The sequence below is a fragment of the Canis lupus genome, chromosome 4, assembly GCF_048164855.1.
Source record: "Canis lupus baileyi chromosome 4, mCanLup2.hap1, whole genome shotgun sequence".
NCBI classification, from domain to species: domain Eukaryota; kingdom Metazoa; phylum Chordata; class Mammalia; order Carnivora; family Canidae; genus Canis; species Canis lupus.
In genome coordinates this window covers 20554848-20574942 of record NC_132841.1, presented here as the reverse complement: position 1 = coordinate 20574942, position 20095 = coordinate 20554848, and the positions used below count along the sequence as shown (strand labels likewise).

Genomic DNA, 20095 nt, shown 5'->3' with positions numbered 1-20095 from the left:
TGACTTTAAGACTCTATGTATAGAACATTCAAATCAGACATGATTAGTCCATAATGTTAGAAGACAGGAAAGAGAGTACTTTTAAGGAGTAACAGGAATGGGGTGGAAGAGTGCTTCTGAATGAAGTGCTAGTAGTTTCAGTAGTTTCAGATGCCAGTCACACAAAGGTGTTCACTTTATTTATTTATTTATTTATTTATTTAATTTATTTATTTATTTATTTATTTTTAAGGTGTTCACTTTAGAAAAATTCTGTGACCTTTGGATTTCTACAGTGTTCTGTATGTATGCTATAGTTAATTAAAAAGTGTACCTAACCCTAAATTGAAAAACACAAACCTGAAATCATTTAGTCAATTTACTGCATCAGGATTTAGCAAGTGTCTTAACTTTTCTATAATAGCACAGAGCTAGGTTCTTAATAAACATTAGCCACTATTTTATGTCTTTTGGTTTTATTACTGCACACATGGCTTCGGAGCACAGAATTCAGCTCATCAAATAAATATTTGTTGAATGGATGGGTAAAAAGCACAAAAACCTAATATGGTTGCATTTCATGAAAATTTCAAAAATATAAGTTACATTATTAAGTTGAAAACTCATTTCAAAAAAAAAAAAAAAAGATTTTAGGGATGCCTGCGTAGCTCAGCAGTTGAGCATCTGCTTTCAGGTCAGGGCGTGATCCTGGGATTCCAGGATCCAGTCCCCCATGGGGAGCCCTACTTCTCCCTCTCTGCCTCTCTCTGTGTGTTTCAAATGAATGAATGAATGAATGAATGAATGAATGAATCTTAAAAACAACAACACATTATTTTGTAGCTGGAGGGTGTATTAATTTGTAAACTGTTGAATTTATGGCCACATGGCAATGGCAATCACATTAGATGGTAAATGATGCATATAAAATTCTGAGTAATGTCTGTGGCTACTTTTCTATTATTTAAAAATATATATTAGTATCATTTCTATTTCATATTATGAAATTATATCCTAATGCAACATCATGAAGCATTCTTTTGTTAATCGTGTTAACTAAAAACATACAGAAAATTGAACACGTTGGAACAAAAAATGTTTTAAATAGTTTTTATAAGTATAGTCCACTTGTCTTTGATATCAGCTCAACTGAAATATAATTTCAAAATCATAAAGCCCATCCTTTTAAAGTAGGGAATTTAGGGGTACCTGGTTAACTCAATTGGTTTAAGCATCCAACTTGATTTTGGCTTAGGTCATGATCTCCGAATACTGAGATTGAGCCTGCCTTGGGCTCCTTATTGGGCTCCACACCAGATATGGAGCCAGCCTAAGATAAGATTCTCTTCGTCTCCCCACTACCCCCACCTCATGTGCTCACTCGAAAGAAAGAAAAGAAAGAAAGAAAGAAAGAAAGAAAGAAAGAAAGAAAGAAAGGAAAGGAAAGGAAAGGAAAGGAAAGGAAAGGAAAGGAAAGGAAAGGAAAGGAAAGGAAAGGAAAGGAAAGGAAAGGAAAGGAAAGGAAAGGAAAGGAAAGGAAAGGAAAGGAAAGGAAAGGAAAGGAAAGGAAAGGAAAGGAAAGGAAAGGAAAGGAAAGGAATTCAGTGGTTATTAGTTTACTCAGAATTGGTCAACCACTACCTCTATACAATTTTAGAACATTTCCAACCCCCTCCCCAGCCCTTAGAAATTATGTCACATTTCTCCCTTTTCTGACTTCATCAATTTTCTCTATTTATGCATTTTACTAATTTGAACTATTTTATATATATGGAATCCTCTAAATTGTGGCCTTTTATTTTAGGCTTCTTCTACTAGATTTGACCGTTTATTTCAGACTTCTTTTACTTAATGTATGTTGATTCATATTTGTTGCACTTATCAGTACTTCATTCTGTTTTACTGACAAATAAAATTCCATTGCATGGACAGGCCATTTAAATTTATCCATTCATTGGTTGATTGTCACTTAGATTGCTTCCACTCTTTCAATTGTAATTTATTCTGTTAAGAACATTCATGCAACAAGTTTTTCTATAGACCCATGCTTTCATTTCTCTTGGGTATAAACCAAGGAGTCGAATTGCTTGGTTATATAGTAATTATGTTTATACTTTTAAGGAACCATCAGACCATTCTCCAAAGTGGAACAACTATTTACAACCACATTAGGTATGTACAAAAGGTTCCAATTTCTTTAGATCTTCCACAACACTTGTTATGGTCTGTCCTTTAGTTTTAGCCATTCTAGTGTAAAGAGGCATCCCATTTGGAGTTTGATTTGATCAATGTTGAGCATATTTTCATGTGCCTATTAGCACATATACAGATGATATCTCTTCTGAAAAGGATTATTCAAATACAGTGTTTATTTTTAGTTTAGAATGTATATTTTTTAAAAGAGATTTTATTTATTTTGTCATGAGATACACACAAGAGAAGCAGAGACGTAGACTGAGGGAGAAGCAGACTCCTTGGTCAGGGGTCGACATGGAGCTTCATCCTAGGACCCTGGGATCATTACCTGAGCTGAAGGCAAATACCTAACTGATAGCCACCCAGGCGCCCCATAAAGATTTTATATTTTTGGTGGGCTCAATTGTTCATCGCCTGCCTTTGGCTCAGGTCGGGATCCCAGGGTCTTGGGATTGAGTCCTATATCAGGCTCCCAAGGGAGCCTGCTTCTCCCTCTGCCTGTCTCTGCTTTTCTGTTCTCATAAACAAATACATAAAATCCTAAATAAATAAATAAATAATAAATAAATAAATAAATAAATAAATAAATAAATAAATAAAATTTCCCCCATTTTTAAGGTGATCTCCAAACCCAACAGGGGACTCAAACTCACAACCCTGAGATCAAGAGTCATATGCTCTGCTGACAGCCAGCCAAGGGGGCCATACAAGCTCTTTATTAGACATTTGATTAGTGCATATTTTCTGTCATTCTTAGTTTTCTCAGACCTTTTATGATAAGAGCCTTTGAAACACAAAAGTTTAAATTTTGAAGTCCAACTTAAATTGTCACCTGTGCTTTCAGTGTTCAATCTTAAAAAAGTTGCATAATCCAAGCTCACAAAGATCTACAGCTACATTTTCATCTTTTGGCTAATGATTTCATATTTTGAGCTCTGACATTAGAATCTATGATCCATTTTGAGTTAATTTTTGATGTGGTATTTGATAAGAGCTCAAATTCATTCTCCTGTATATTGATATCTAGTCATCCTATCATCTTTTGTTGAAAGACCTCTTTTCTACAGGAATAGTCCTGCTATTTTATTGAGAACAATTCACCATAAATGGCTCATTATTATTTTTTGAAAGAGAGAGAGAGCACAAGCAGGGGGAACAGGGAACAGAGAAGAAGGATCCCTGCTTAGCAGAGATCCTGATGTGGGGCTCGATCCCAAGACCTGAGATCATGACCCACGGTGAAGGCAGATACTTAACTGACTGAGCCACCCGGGTACCCCTTGTTATTACTTTTTAATTATTTATATTTATTTATATTTATAATTATAATATATAATTATTTATATTTAATTATTTTTAATTGTTAAAAAGTAATTTGTAATTACTTTTTAATTATGCTCCATACCCAGCGTAGAGCCCAATGTGGGCTTGAACTCACAAACCTGAGATCAAAACTTTGCACTGAGATCAGAGTTGGATGCTTAACAGACAGACTGAGCCACTCAGATACCTCGAAATTGCTTATTTCTGGATATTCCACTAATCGATATGTCTATCTTTATGCCAGTAACACACCTTATTGGTTACTTTAGCTTTGTATACATTTTAAAATAGAGAAGTTTTGAGTCCTCCAACTTTGCTCTTCTATCTCAAGATTATTTTGGGTATTCAACATACTGTAAAAAGAAAATAAAAGCATCATAAAGCAAACACTGCCAGTGACTGGACAGTCATATGCTCTGAATACTTATCCCCATACCTAATTATTTCTTTGCAACATTTCCTTTTTTTTTTAAAACATTTTATTTATTTATTTATGAGCGAGAGAGAGAGAGAGAGAGAGAGAGAGAGAGACAGAGACAGAGGCAGAGGCAGAAGCAGGCTCCATGCAGGGAACCCAACTTGGAACTCGATCCCAGGACTCAAGGAGCATGCTCTGACCTGAAGGCAGACGCTTAACCGCTGAACTACCCAGGTGTCCCTGTTTGCTACATTTCAACATACTGCATCAGAGAGAAAGAGGCAGGATTTCAACTACAAAAAAAGTAAGTCCTTCTTATTAACTAACGTATTAGATATAACTTTTCATATTAAAATCTCTATTTATAAGTCAATTCTACTGTTATCACTCTTCATATTTCTGTATTTTTCCTATATTTAAAGATTGCATTCTACTATTGTAATTCAAACTATTAAAAATATTGGTGCCAACTGTATGGTTTCTGTGATTTATAAAACCTCCTTTATTAAATTATTATACATAGTTGGTTTTATTTCTGGGATCTCTGACATTAAGATGATGAATGCTCTGTATATAAGATTTAGCTCAAGGGTCAATATCCCCCCAAAGTCTTTCCTGGACCCTCACCTCCAAACATCACCCTTAGGTCTCCTCCCTGCTCTCTCTATATGCTAGTCAGAAGCAGGAAAGTGGTAGGATTTCACAGTCACTAGAATGCTGGTGACTGCTTAAGGCATGGTCATAAATAAGCTCACCCAAGAAGACTTATCATATAGACAGGGTGATTAAAGAGCTGAGGAGTGATGGGGGAAGCTGTGTTATAGAAGCCAAGCAACACATGAACTTCTCAGAGGAGGAAGTGTAACCAATAGTTTGAGCTGCTGAAGAAAGATATGAGGACCTAGAATTATCTTTGGGAGTTAAGGAATTGGTTGATCATTGGGATAGCACTTTCAGAGAAGAGGTAGAGAATAATAGATCACTATGATACTCATTAGGAAAAGATTTCCTAGCAAATCTAAGACATAATTCCCTTATCCCAGGTTATAAATTATGCTGCCTTAAAAGAGTATTTATAAATAGCTCTGAAAAGCACATAGTAAATTTATTGTCTGAATACTTGATCCAGATGGGACAACTTATTGAAATTCCCCATGAGAAGCTTTAAGGCAGGTTAGGCCAGGATCAAGAGCAATAACCTAGGATATTCTAAATAATCTCTGGTCTAGGATGGTTTAGGACAAGTCATTACTATGTGTATAAAAACTGGTTGAGAGAGAGGGGTGCCTGGGTGGCTCAGTGGGTTAAGCATCTGACTTGGGCTCAGGTCATGATCCCAGGGCCCTGGACTGAGCCTTGTATCAAGTTCCCGGCTCAATAAGGAGTCTGCTTGTCCCTCTGTGCACCGCACTTGTGCTCTCTCACTCTCTCAAATAAATACATAAAATCTTAAAAAAAAAAAAAAAAAAACCTGGTGCAGAGAGAGGACTGTTCTGAAAAAACTAAATTATTACTACAATTTCTAAAGAGGCAAATGTAAGGTAATACTATTTTCATATCCTTAGGGCACAGAAAGAAACTAAATGACTAAGAAACATTTCTACTAGGACAGGCAAATTTAGCCTCTAGTCATATTTATATAGGCAACAGAAAAACAATCTGTTGAAGCTGTTTAAATACAGCTGTCTAATCTCCCTTCCCTATTTCCAAAAAACAGACTGTTAAGTGTTTAAGTTTCTTTTTTAATGCATTGGCCTTCTAAATTTAGAAATTTTCTTTAAAGTCAAAGCAAAGTAGTATATGCCTAGCAAAGTTCTGCTCTAATGGGTTAATGAGCAATGTCAACAAAAATGGACATGTAGAAAATGAAGTGGAACTTTAAATCAATGAAAAAAATGTCAAATTAACTACTGGATCTATATATAAAATTATTATTATTTTTTAGATATGTTATTTATTTATTCATGAGAGACAGACAGACACAGGAGGAGGGAGAAGCAGGCTCCATGCAGGGACCCCGACGCGGGACTCGATCCCAGTTCTCCAGGATCACGCCCCGGGCCGAAGGCAGCACCAAACCACTGAGCCACTGGGGCTGCCCTATATATAAAATTATGAAAATATAGGAGACACTATTTTTATAATAGTAGGGTAAGGAAAGGCTTCCATAGCAACATGAAAAATGCAAAATATATAGTGACATAGATTTGGCCTGCTACGAATGTCAAGCTTTTGTACAAACATAAGTCAAGCACTAAAACTAAAACAAAACAAAACAAAACAAAAAACCCTAGGATTAAACAATGGCAAACTATATAATAGAACTTTATTTAAGAAAAAGATAACCTAAACAAAACAAAATGGTTATGAAGAGTGACTTCATGGAAGAAATACAAATGATTAATAAAGATTTAAAGGTAACTAAACCTTACTAGTCAAAATGCAAGTTCATTCACAACATCAATTTTTACTCACTAGGTTAACTAAGAGGAAATAGATTAACAATTAGATGTATTTATTGGCACAAGAAGAAGTGAAAGGGAAAAGCACCTTCTCCTTGAGCAGGGAGCCCAATGGGGCTTGATCCCAGAACCCTGGGAACGTGAGCAGAGCCAAAGGCAGCCGCTTACTTGACTGATCTACCCAGGCACCCCTAAGCAAATAATTGAGTCCACTATTGTTTAGCTTTTTTTTTAAATAAGTGAGTTTTCAGATGCCTTCTTTATAGTTTCTTTTTATTTTTTAAAGATTTTATTCATGAGAAACAGAGGGAGAAGCAGGCTCCATGCAGGGATCACGCCCTGGGCCAAATGGGTTGCTAAACCGCTGAGCCACCCAGGGTGCCCTTCTTTATAATTTCTAATACTGCTTCAAAACTACACACAAAGATTCCCATTTCAATATGTAAGGAGGAACAAATACTCTTGACTAAATTCTGCTCTAAAATAATCCCATGCTTATTTAATCAAGTAAACGTTTCCTGAAATTTAGAAAGTTGTAGAATAATGTTGTTGTTTTTTTTAAAGACTTTATTTATTCATAAAAGACCCACAGAGAGAGGCAGAGACAAAGGCTGAGGGATAAGCAGTTTCCTCCCAAGAAGCCAGATGGAGGGAGAGGAATCTTAAACTGACTCCATGCTTGACATGAGGCGGGGCTTAATCTCACAACCTTGAGGATCAAGACCTGAGCCCAAAACAAAAGTTGGACACTTAACTGATTGACACACCCCACACCTCTGAAAGTAATAGACTTTTAAGCAAAGGAAACAATCAACAAAATTAAAAGACCATCTACTGAATGAAAGAAGATACTTGCAAATTACATCAGATAAAGGGTTAAGTACCCAAAATAAATAAAGTGATACAACTCAATACTCAAAACCCAAGTAATCCAATTAAAAAATAGGCAAAAGACATGAACAGACATTTCTCCAAATACATATAGATGGTCAACAGACATATGAAAAGATGCTCAACATCACTCATCATCAGGGAAATGCAAATCAAAACCACAAATGAGCTATCACCTCACACCTGTCAACATGGCTAAAATAAGAAAATACAAGAAACAAATATTCAGGGATCCCTGGGTGGCGCAGCAGTTTGGCGCCTGTCTTTGGCCCAGGGCGCGATCCTGGAGACCCGGGATCGAATCCCACGTCGGGCTCCCAGTGCATGGAGCCTGCTTCTCCATCTGCCTGTGTCTCTGCCTCTCTCTCTCTCTCTCTCTCTGTGACTATCATAAATAAATAAAAATTAAAAAAAAATATTCATAAGGATATGGAGAAAAAGGAACCCTCACGTATTGTTGGTGGGAATGCAAACTGCTGCAGCAAGTGTGGGAAATAGTATGGAGGTTCCTCAAAATATTAAAAATAGAAATTCCGTATGATCCAGTAATTCCACTATTGGGTATTTACCCAAAGAATATGAAAACACTAATTCAAAAAGATATATGCCCCCCCATGTTGATGCCATTGTTTACAAAGCCAAATTATGGAAGCAGCCCAAGTGCCTATTGATAGATAAATGAATAAAGATGTGGGGCATACACACACTGAAATATTATTCAGCTATAAAATGAAGAAAATCTTGCCATTTGCAACAGTATGCAGTAAGCTAGAGAGTGTAATGCTAAGTGAAATAAGTCAGAGAGAGACAAATGCCATATGATTTCATTTATATGTGGAATTTAGGAAATAAAACAAATGAACAAAAGAAAAAAGAGAGACAAATCAAAAGACAGACTCTTAACTATAGAGAACAAATTGATAGTTACCACAGGGTAAGTAGGTGGGGTGTATGGGTGAAACAGGTGAAGGGGATTAGGAGTACACTTGTTTCGAAGAGTGCTATAATATATGGAATTTTTGAATCACTGTATTGTATACCTGAAACTAATATAACACTGTTATCTATATTGGAATTTAACTTTTAAAAATAGTTTTATTTTTTAAAGATTTATTTATTTATTTATTTATTTATTTATTTATTTATTTATTCATGATAGACATAGAGACAGAGAGGGAGAGACACAGGAGGAGGGAGAAGCAGGCTCCATGCCGGGAGCCCAACGTGGGACTCGATCCCGGGACTCCAGGATCACGCCCGGGGCTAAAGGCAGGCGCTAAACCGCTGAGCCACCCAGGGATCCCAAAAATAGTTTTAAATCTTAATTTTAATATAGAGCTTTCCTTTCTTTGTCTAAAGATTTTACTTATTTATTTATTGGAGAGAGAGCATGAGAGCACCAGCAGGGGCAGAGTAGAGGGAGCAGCAGGCTCCCTGCTGATCAGGGATCCAGATGCAGGGCTCAATCCCAGGACCCCAAGAACTCAACCTAAGCGGAAGAAGGTAGATACCCAACAGACTGAGCCACCTAGGAGTCCCGAGCTTTACTTTTTATTCTGCTTGGATACTTCACGTCTTGATTTTATCTTTAAAAATTATTTATTTATTTATTTATTTATTTATTTATTTATTTATTTATTTATTCATTCATTCATTCATTCGAGACACAGAGAGATAGAGGCAGAGACATAGGCAGGAGAAGCAGGCTCCATCCAGGGAACCCAATGTGGGACTCAATCCTGTGATTCCAGGATCACTCCTTGAGACAAAGGCAGACACTCAACCGCTGAGCCTCCCAGGTGTCCCTGGATTTAATTTTAAAGTTTTAAATTTAAAAAATTTAATTTAATAATTGCATAAATACATAGAACTACCTTAACTCTCTAACAAAACAAAACAAAAAACAAAACAAAGCAAAGCAAATAAAAGTCCTTCTAATACAGTCTAGGTTGTAAAGATGCCAGGTGAGTAGGGATCTACATCAGCTCCACAAAACATCTGGGACTAACAGAAGGACTGGCTTAGTATCACAGCTAGCAGTAATATTCACTTCAAGTATGGGATATATTACTAAGGAGAGATCATTTTTAAGTTTATCAATAATCATGTGGGAGACAAAGTAGAGCCCAATTTTCAACATAAAACGATGGTGGCCACCCAAAAATCCCGTTGATTAAGATCATTTAAATCTACATACATATATGTGATGAAATTATATATATATATATATATATGTATAATATATCACATAGCCTATATGTATATGATAAAATAAACTTTGACCTTTGGGGGATAATGACTGGGTTCATCTTGAGGTGGTAGCAATAATTTATTTCTTGATTTGAGTGTTGGTTACATCGGTGTGTTTACTTTGTAAAACTTCACTGGGCTTTACACTTAAGACTTGTGTACTTTCCTTTGTGAATATTATACCTCAATAAGTTGCCTTAAAAAATGAACCCTGGGGATCCCTGGGGGCGCAGCAGTTTAGCGCCTGCCTTTGGCCCAGGGGGCGATGCTGGAGACCCAGGATCATATCCCATGTCAGGCTCCCGGTGCATGGGGCCTGCTTCTCCCTCTGCCTATGTCTCTGCCTCTCTCTCTCTTCTCTCTCTCTCTGTGACTATCATAAAAAAAAAAAAAAAAAAAAAAAAAAAAGAACTCTGGAGGGACGCCTGGATGTACATGTATATATCCAGGAAAGATCATTTGAAAACTATTGGATACTTGGTTTACCCCTTTCCCAAAACTCTGCACATCTCAGACCAGAGTAAGAAACAAAACATTCACTTATATATATTTTATATATTCATTGCCACACCTGTCCTACTGATCAATAAACAATCCTACAGAGGAGAATCCATGAACTGATTCCTGGTGTGAATTTATCAGGCATTGAAGCCATCTGGGGAGACTACTGTTTGAATCTTCTCTCTAGGGATCCCTGGGTGGCTCAGCAGTGTGGCGCCTGCCTTGGGCTCAGGGCATGACCCTGGAGTCGCGGGATCAAGTCCCACATTGGGATCCCTGCAGGGAGCCTGCAGACATAGCCTCTCCCTATGCGCCCCCCACCCCCGTGTGTGTCTCTCATGAATAAATAAAATCTTTTTTTTAAATAAATAAAACCTTAAAAAAAACACAAAAACACAACTTCTCCCTACTCCTGCCACCACCCCAGAGGCTCAACTGTGGGGTGCATGTGTGTGTGTGTGCGTGTGTGTAAGAGAGAAGTGGGAATTAGTAGTATAGGGAGTTAATAGAATCTAGTGGATCTGGGATCCCTGGGTGGTGAACCGGTTTGGCACCTGCCTTTGGCCCAGGGCGCGATCCTGGAGACCCGGGATTGAGTCCCACATCAGGCTCCCGGTGCATGGAGCCTGCTTCTCCCTCTGCCTGTGTCTCTGCCTCTCTCTCTCTCTCTCTCTATGACTATCATAAAAAAAATAAAAAGAACCTAGTGGATCTAATAAACTGCATCCTTTCCTTCAAAAAACGACATCCTTTCCACTAAAATCTACTGAGAAACAGGATAACTAGTCCCTGACAAGACCCATAGTGACAGCAGAGAGCCAGAAATGTCTGAGGAAGGCTAACAATTATGGGGGAGCTTAATGGCTGCCTGGCACAGAAAATTCTGTCAAGAGCAAAGGCAAAACAATGTCAGAATGGCTCAGAAAGTTGTGCTGCCCAGATAGAACTTGCCGTTAGGGTTTTTGGGTGTGACCATTAAAAAGAAGAAGCCATAAGCCACACCTCCTCAAGCAAAAGAGGCAAGTGTAGCACAATAAAAATATTATAGAATTCAATCACCATGAACAAATAAGTCTGCATGTAGAGTTAAAAAAATTTACACAAAATCAGTGTTTGATTTAGGTTAATGCTTAATATCAAATACACAACAAATGTACATTGTCCAAAATGAAAAATAAATCTGGAACAATGTAACCCATTAGCTAATTGTTTACTGGATTCCTTATTATAAAATGATTGATGGAGGGCAGCCCCAGTGGCTTAGCGGTTTAGTACCGCCTTCAGCCCAGGGCCTGATCCTGGAGACCTGGGATCGAGTCCCACATTGGGCTCCCTGCATGGAGCCTGCTTATCTCTCTGTGTGTCTCTAATAAATAAATAAAATAAAATGATTGATGGGACGCCTGAGTTGACTGCCTGCCTTTGGCTCAGGATGTGATCCTGTATCCCCCGGTTTCGAGTCCCACACATCATGCTCCCTGCGTGGAGCCTGCTTCTCCCTCTGCCTGTGTCTCTGCCTTTCTCTCTGTCATGAATAAATAAATAAAAATAAAAAAATAAAATGATCTTCCTCTTACTTCATTCCTGCATAAAACATCCATATAAGACTTAATTTTGCTAGTGCTATTCAAAATAATCTATGAAGTCCTAAAAAGTATGTAGACTATGGAGACCTAATCTTTTCACTCAATTTTTATTTAACCTCTATCCAAAGTTCAATTTTTTGATAGGCAACTTTATCAATTTTAACACTCAGTGTTCTCATGCTTCAGAAAAGAGCCAATAATGAATACCACAGCAAAACTATTCTAAGATACCAATTCAAATTCAAAATATACCATATTCTAAATCAGTCCTATTAAAGCTCTATATTCAATCACTAAAGAAAAATTTATTCAGTGTTGACTGCTGGGTAGCACTTTGGGCATTAGCAATGAACATATGGATATTTTAAGTAAGATAACTTGCAAAGCTTGGAAAAAAGGAAGTTGGATTAATACTTTGATTTTTCTAACATTTAATCATTTATAAGTCCTAGCTTTTCTTTTTCACAGATATACAAAATCAGTTCTTGGTTTTGTTATCAAGATTATACTTTTGCAAAAAAAAAAAAAAAAAAAAAAAAGATTATACTTTTGCCTTGTCACTAGTAGATATCAAAATTTTCATTAAGTTGCTTAGAAACTGTGCTTTACTTCATTCCTCATCTCCGGGTTGTTTTTGTATTTGCGAAAAGTGCCAGAAATGTATCACTGTGTATTGAAATGTTCTATTTATTCTGAAAGAAATATTGCAATAGGGATAGGGAAAATAAAAACTAATTTTGCTACCACTGATGCATGGAAAATACTTTTTTCTACCTAAGAATCTTTGAAGACTAAAATCAATAATGGCAACAGGAAGTTACTACCAAAATCTTTGAACTATAAATTTCATATTTGCCTTCATTAGAAAAAAAGATGTATATACTAAATTCTATCAGTATAATGATTATTACCTAAGAGAAGGTTTGAAAGGCAAGGAGGAAAAAAAAATTAAAAAAAAAAAAAGAAAAAGAAAGGCAAGGAGGAAGGATCTTCCAAAATCCCACCACTTAACCTAATTACATTGTTCTCATTTGGATCACTTACTCTAGGGAGAGCCAGCTGCCACATCCTAAGGATATTTTTACCCTTTGCTACTTAATGGGCAAGAAAGGAAAGGATTCAGAATTATTTAACAGATATAGATTAATGAATCTATGTCAACTATCAATGCCAGATATTGGGAACTAATCTCTATTTCAGCATATGTGTAAGGTACTATGGAAGGGCAAGATAAAATGAACAAAACAAAACAATACTACACTGTTAGGAAACACGTATGTGGAAGAAAAAGGCAAGAATTTTTTTTAAGATTTATTTATTTATTTATTTATTTATTTATTTATTTGAGAGAGAAAGAGAGAGAGAGAGCCCGAGTGTGTGAGAAGGGGGAAGGGCAGAGAGGGAGCCTGACAAGGGGCTGAATCCCACAACCCATGCACAAAATCATGACCCACGAGATCATGACCTAAGCCAAAACCAAGAGTTAGAAGCTTAACTAACTGAGCCACCCAGGCACCCCAGAAAGCAAGAAAATTACTAACACAAAAGTCAGGATGGGAACTTCTTAGGGCTTCTGGGAATCTAAGAATGCTCTATTTTTGTGCATTGGGTAGTTACTTCATGAGTATTTATAATTAAAGGTAAACTGTTCATTTATGTTTTGTGAATTTTTTTGTTGATATATTACATAATGAAAAATGTTAATACTTTACAGCATTATTTTGTGAATAAAGATGCACAAAGGACTTGAAGCCTGATGCAGGACTCAATCCCAAGACCCCGGGATGATGCCCTGAGCTGAAGGCTGACACTTAACCACTGAGCCACCCAGGCGTCCCAGATGTACTATATATTAAATATTAGAGATTGGACAAGGCTAAGATATACTTTATGATGCTAATGTAGTGTCTTTAACTTTGATATTCTTAGTGAAAAAGAGATATGGAATATTGTGGTAGCCATCTCCAGGGTGTCCCCAATGACTGCCACCACCTGGTATTGGGACTCTTGCAGAGAACCTATCTACACTGAATAGGGCTCACTTGTGTAGGAACTTCTAAGGCTAATGTCATAAAAGACATTGTGGTTTCTTGCTTGTTATCTTTTCATTGACTCACTATGGGGAAAACTAAGCTGCCATGACATGTGGAAACACTTTAGTACTATGGTAAGGGATGCCTAGGTGGCTCAACGGTTGAGTATGTTCCTTTGGTTCAGGGCGTGATCCTGGAGTCCCGGGATAGAGTCCTGCATCAAACTTTCTGCATGGAGCATGCTTCTCCCTCTGCCTCTGTGTCTTTCATGAATAAATAAAATCTTAAAAAAAAAAAAAAAAGTAGTACTATGGTAAGAAATTGAGGTTTCTAGCAAACAGACATCAAGGAAAACCCTCCTGCAAATGACCTGGGTAGTGACCCGTCCAGCTCCACTACATAGTCCCCAGTCAAATTTTTCAGATGGCTCATTTTTCTCATGATCCTCTTCCAGAAGCACTCTGCTAAACTGTTCTCAGATTCTTAACTTTTTTGGGCTTGAAGTACCGACACAGAGATTAAGAGTCATATGCCCAGGGGCGCCTGGGTGTCTAAAACACAGCCTCTTGATTTCGCCACAGGTTATGAGATTGAGCCTTGATTTGGGTATGCACTCAGAAGTCTGAGTTTTTTCCCTCTGCCCCTCTTCCAGCTCGCTCATTCTCACATGCTCAAATAAATAAATAAATCCTAAAAACAAACAAACAAACAACCCTTGCATATTCTACTAACTGTGCCAGCCAGGTGCCCTGTCATATTCCTGACCCATAAAAACTCTATGAGATAATAAATGTTTATTGTTCAGAGCAACTAAATTTGAGTACCTATTAATTAGCAACAGATAACTAATAGACTGTCAATTAATTCTTTAGAATGCTCTTTATGAAACACAAACCAGATAGATAACACAACCCTAACCGAAATACTTCAATGCTTCATGTTATTCATGTACTAAAACCCAAACTCAGAACACTATGGTATATGAAACCATTCATGCCCTGGTTTCTGCCTATACCTTTTTACCCTCACCTAGTTCCATTCTCCACAAACTCAAAATTATTGGACTCTGAGATTATGTTCCCTCCTCAGAGAGGCCTTCCCTGATGACCCAATCATGAGAAAGCCCTGGAAAGTTCCCACTAATGAGAGGAACAAGATAAGGAGGTCATTATTTAAAGCAATATAAAACTAGAGTCAGTCTGTTTGACTAACTATATTAAATGAAATAAAGAAATTAATAATATAAAATTTAAAAAGGAGAATATAAATTTGTCATTATGGATTACACAATTGTACTTCAGACACACAAAAAAATAAAGTGAAAAACAAGCAATATGTCATATTTAGGAACAAAATTTTAAAACACCTTTGAAAGGGGGGCACCTGGCTGGTTCAATTGGCAGCGCATATGACTCTAGACCTTAGGACTTGGGGTTTTCTACATGTTGAGTGTACAGATTCCTTAAAAAAAAAAAAAAAAAAAAAATCAGGGACATCTGGGTGGATCAGCGGTTAAGCATCTGCCTTTGGCTCAGGTCGTGATCCTGAAGGCCCGGGATCAAGTCCCACATCAGGCTCCCTGCGTGGAGCCTGCTTCTCCCTCTGCCTGTGTTGTGTCTCTGCCTCTCTCTCTGTGTCTCTCATGAATAAATAAATAAAATCTTAAAAAAAAAAAAATCCAAGCACCTCTGAAGGACAAAAGAGGGCATTAGCCAATGGAAAGGTCTACTGCCTAGCACATTAAGACTAAACATCAAGGGATCCCTGGGTGTCGCAGCGGTTTAGCGCCTGCCTTTGGCTCAGGGTGGGATCCTGGAGACCCAGGATCGAATCCCACGTCGGGCTCCCAGTGCATGGAGCCTGCTTCTCCCTCTGCCTGTCTCTCTCTCTCTCTCTCTGTGTGACTATCATAAAAATTAAAAAAAAAAATTTTTAAAAAGACTAAACATCAAGAAGTAAATTATCCGGGTGGCTCGTTGGTTTGGCGCCGCCTTCAGCCCGGGCCTGATCCTGAAGACCAGGATAGAGTCCCATGTCAGGCTCCCTGCATGGAGCCTGCTTCTCCCTCTGCCTGTGTCTCTGCCTCTCTTACTCTGTCTCTCATGAATAAATAAATAAAATCTTAAAAAAAAAAAAGTAAATTCTCCAAGTTTTCTGTGCAACATGGTTCCATTATAATACCAATAGGACTTTATTCTTGCAACTAATTAAGATGATTATTTCAACTTATGGAAAAATCAACAAAGCAAGAATTGTCAAGAAATTTGTGAAGAATTAAAAGGAGGAATTAGCTCTATCAGATATGAAAACATAAACCCTAAATAATTAGAGTAATTTGATGCTTATATCGGAGATCCATAACATGAGGGGAACAGAACTGACAATCTACTAACACAAACAAATACAAATCAGAAGAGAAAAGATGAACAATTAAGTAAGTGGTTTTGGCTGGCTGGGTAGTCATCTGAAAAAATATTGTTACTAATATTCTACACACAAAAAAATGAATAAAATAGTTAAATGCAAAGAAACGAAATCATTAAAATACAATAAAAAGAAAATGGAAAGTTTTTTTTAATAATCTACAAGTGGTAGATTTTTCTAACTAAGATACAGTACACTGGGGTGTCTGGGTGGCTCAGTTGGTGAGGTGGCTGCCTTCCGCTCAGGTTATGATTCCAGGGTCCTGGGATTGAGCCCCACATCAGGCTCCCTGCTCAGTGAGGAGCTTGCTTCTCCCTCTCCCAACCCCCATGCTTGAGCTGTCTCTCACTATCTCAGTCTCAAATAAATAAATAAAATTTAAAAGGACATAATACACTAAAATCACAAAAGAATAGGTGAAAAGTGTTTTTCATCTTTAAAAAAACTTTAATGTAAAAATTTCATTTAAAAAACCCAGATGTTAAAAAAAAAAAAAACCCAGATGTTAAAAAAAAAAAAAAACCCAGATGTTAAAAACAATGACAAATTGTGGAAATCCATCTGCAACTCTTATCACAAACATCCATTTTTTAAAGGGGCTCCTTTAAAATCAATAGACTAATAATCCAATAGAAAAGTGGGCAATCTATACATTATTCCCTACTTTAAAATGTTTTGAATCAACTGTATTACTTTTTCAAAAGAATGAATAAAACAAAAAAATAAACCTCATCACTCTAGCTGTTGTTTACATACATCTTCACCCAAACTGTTACATCTAGAGACAGATATGAATGTTTTGTGGGGGACTGAGAAAAGGCTGTACCTTCATAACTGAGTTAACACAGTGTGAAAATCAGTGCATGACAGGACAATAGACTGATCCACGAAATAAGGATATAGTAATTTAAAACTAGTTGGGGAGCATTTTAAGGAAATTTTATTTAGTTTTTGAGGCAAAGTGACCCTAGAAAACAAATGTGTTCCTGGAGGATAAATTGTAGTCCGCAAGTCTAGTCTCACCCTGGCTGATAAAACTGGGCCAGCTTCTGTCCATCTACAAAATGAAATGCCTGGTAGATCTTATTCATGTTTGCCTCCCCCAATATCTAACCTAGGGCCTGGCAATCAATAGAAAGTACTTCATGTTCACAAGTTTCTTCACTTATTTTTTGCATTCTGAAATGTTTGTTTTCTTCCAAAATTCATCCACACTTAACAAATTGAAGACAATTTACCTTAATTGGTACTTACTTGATTTTGTTTCATATCACAGAAAACTCGCAAATCACAGGTTTTAAATAAGCCACAAAAAAAATTTTTCCCTCTAATATTAAAGAAATTCAGATTTAGGAAGGGCTAAGGTTGGGGTTTGGCAACTCTACTGGTATCACCAGGGACTCAGGCTCTTATCTTTCTTCCCACTAACTTAGCGCATATCTTCCCCTATCAAGTCAATTTAAGCTTCCAGATGGCTGTTGGAACCCCAGCCATTATCCCTGTTCTATGAATGTTGAGTGAAAAGAGACACAAGAGAGCATATACTCTATGATTCCAGTTATGTGAAGTTCATTGAAAAAAAAAAAAGATATGAAGATAAATATCAAGAGTAGTTATCTTTATGTGGAATCATTGGCTGGGACAGGCCATGCGGGAGCCTTCTGGGTGGTGAAAGTGTTATCATTATCCAGGTAGTGTTATACACATGAGGAATAACCTTGATATGTGCACTTACGATTTGTGGACTTTACTATATGTAGGATAACCGAACAAGGTAAATTCCAGGTCTCCGAGCCTATGTGTATTTTGACAAGACTAAGTGCTCCAAACAGATTGAGGAAACAAAGCATTCTAAAGTAGTTAGTGTGGAGTAAGTATACAGCTCTTGTGCTTTTAACTGCCAGTCATCTCCCAAAGGTTGAAAAGTAACCAAGAGAAAGTCTACCACTAGAGTAGCTATGGGTGTGGCAATTGTCTTGCTTTAGGAATACCCGGGTTTAAATCCTATTGCTATTTTGCTTTTAATGTTTTTAATTTCTCCAAAAGGTATGCAAATAATGACCTTTACCTTATTCAAAATCATAATGGAGCCCCTCTGTGAGGATTTATGAGGCAAATGTTTGTCAAATTCTTAACCTAGTGCCTGATGTGTAACAAAAGGTAATTGCTATCATTTTATTATTCTTACCACCATCACCATTTAAAAAAATTTTTTTACACCATCATTATTAACAAATGATAGAACAGGGATCTCAAATGATTCTATGTTCAAAAATTCCAAATCCACTGATTAATATCCTTGTGGATATGAATATTTTATTGAATATACACATTTGGCTATGAACTTGTTTTTCACTTGACAACTTCCTAAAGAAACTGAATCCAGTTCTTATGGTTCTGCATTCTTTAGAAAACTCAAAGTCATGGAAATAGTTTTGGCGGTATGTCATAAAAAATTAATTTTGCTTTCAGAATAGTAGGACTCTCATTAAGGTGGTCCTATGGATAATAACTTGGAAATAATTACAAAATACAAAAACAGATAAAAGATATAAAACACTGTATAGTTTAATACCATTTACTTATGCTATCCAATTATAACTGCATTAGAAGATCTCGAAAAGTACACAATAAACTGGTAAACATGGGGACCTTGGGGAGATGAAGGTCACTTGGTAATAACTGTAAACTTTTGTTCATTTAACATAAATTGCCCAGGCCAAGACAGATAGCTTCCTTATTATTTCCTAGGGAACAATGACAGTGGATACTTTTCTAGTCACCATTTTCACGGAAAATAAATTGATTGATTTTATATGTGGAATAAATTCATGTTTGAAAAACGTGTAAGTACAAAATACTTACCCACTTAGCAATTGGACACCCATGAGAGCTTTTTCCTTCTTTCCCCGTATACACTACAATTTCTATCCTTATTGCGTTTCCTTTTTGACCATACCTGAGTACAAAGCACAGTGAAGGGAAAATAATTGCAAATGCGATACATCCTTTAACATCTGAAGGTACAGAAGATATAAATTTACGTAAGTACAGAAATCAAATACCCTGTTCATTAAAATTTACATTTGTTAAAAAATTACTTTTGTGTGGCAGATATTTTTGTTATCCCGTTCTGTTTACTTATCCTTAAAAATCACTTCTTTAAAAAAATGGACTGGCTCAAAGATAAGCATAAGGAGTGTGAATGCAGTGTTGATGGAGGTAATTTTAACTATTTCTACCATTATACAATGATATAAGAATTAAGTATTTCTGGATTTAACAAAGACAGCCTTGCTTTTTAAGTGTCTTGTTGAGTGCCCAAAGGCTTATGTGATGAGTGACTCAGCAGGGACACCAGGATGCTATTCTTTTCCTGGGCCCTAAGAAACATCCGACTTATACTCTTGAGTTTGCCATTTACTTCTCATTTGTTCCCGGAGATGGTCTCTCTCCATTGAGTCAGGTGTACAATAATGAATGATTTTAACAGGGAAGGATATTTCCTCACCTATTCTCCATGATTTCCCTGACAGCAGCAACACTTGGTCCTGCCCCAAGGTGTGTATAATATGGGCCTTTGTCTTTTTGTATAACTCGATCTGTGGAAGGAATAAGATTATTAGACCCAAAGACCTTTACAGAATTGCATAGGGGCAAGGAGGAGTTATTTTTATTAATTCTTTTTTTTTTTTTATCAACTCAGAACAATTGATCTTGACAAGGTTTTGGTAAACTTTAATAATTAAAGTCTAGGACAATAGGCCCTAGAATTCAACTTGTTCCTTTCTTGCGGGCACTATTTCATGCTTCCTCTAAGCATCAGAAGAGGAAAAGAAATATTTAAGATGTGGGTCATATTTATTCTATCTCCTGCTTTGAAAGAAATCTGTTAATAATTGAAATGCAAAATTAAAAGTTATCTAAGAGCAATACATCTTTAGAAGCGTGGCTCAGAATCCTATTAAAATTGAGCCCAGCAACTGCACCACTAAGAATTTATTCTCCTATACAGTCACATAATTATATATT

General features: G+C 36.8%; 1 protein-coding gene across 5 annotated transcripts in view; it reads right to left on the bottom strand.

The window, feature by feature from the left end:
* TET1 (tet methylcytosine dioxygenase 1) overlaps window positions 1-20095 on the bottom strand; it is a 130065-nt gene that overhangs the window by 25668 nt on the left and 84302 nt on the right. For all 5 annotated transcript variants that reach the window (XM_072823358.1, XM_072823357.1, XM_072823359.1 and 2 more), the window contains 2 exons: window positions 19575-19665; window positions 18929-19022 (listed from right to left, as the gene is read on the bottom strand). In XM_072823358.1, the coding sequence (XP_072679459.1) occupies window positions 18929-19022; window positions 19575-19665 (185 nt within the window). The remainder of the gene's footprint in view (window positions 1-18928; window positions 19023-19574; window positions 19666-20095) is intronic.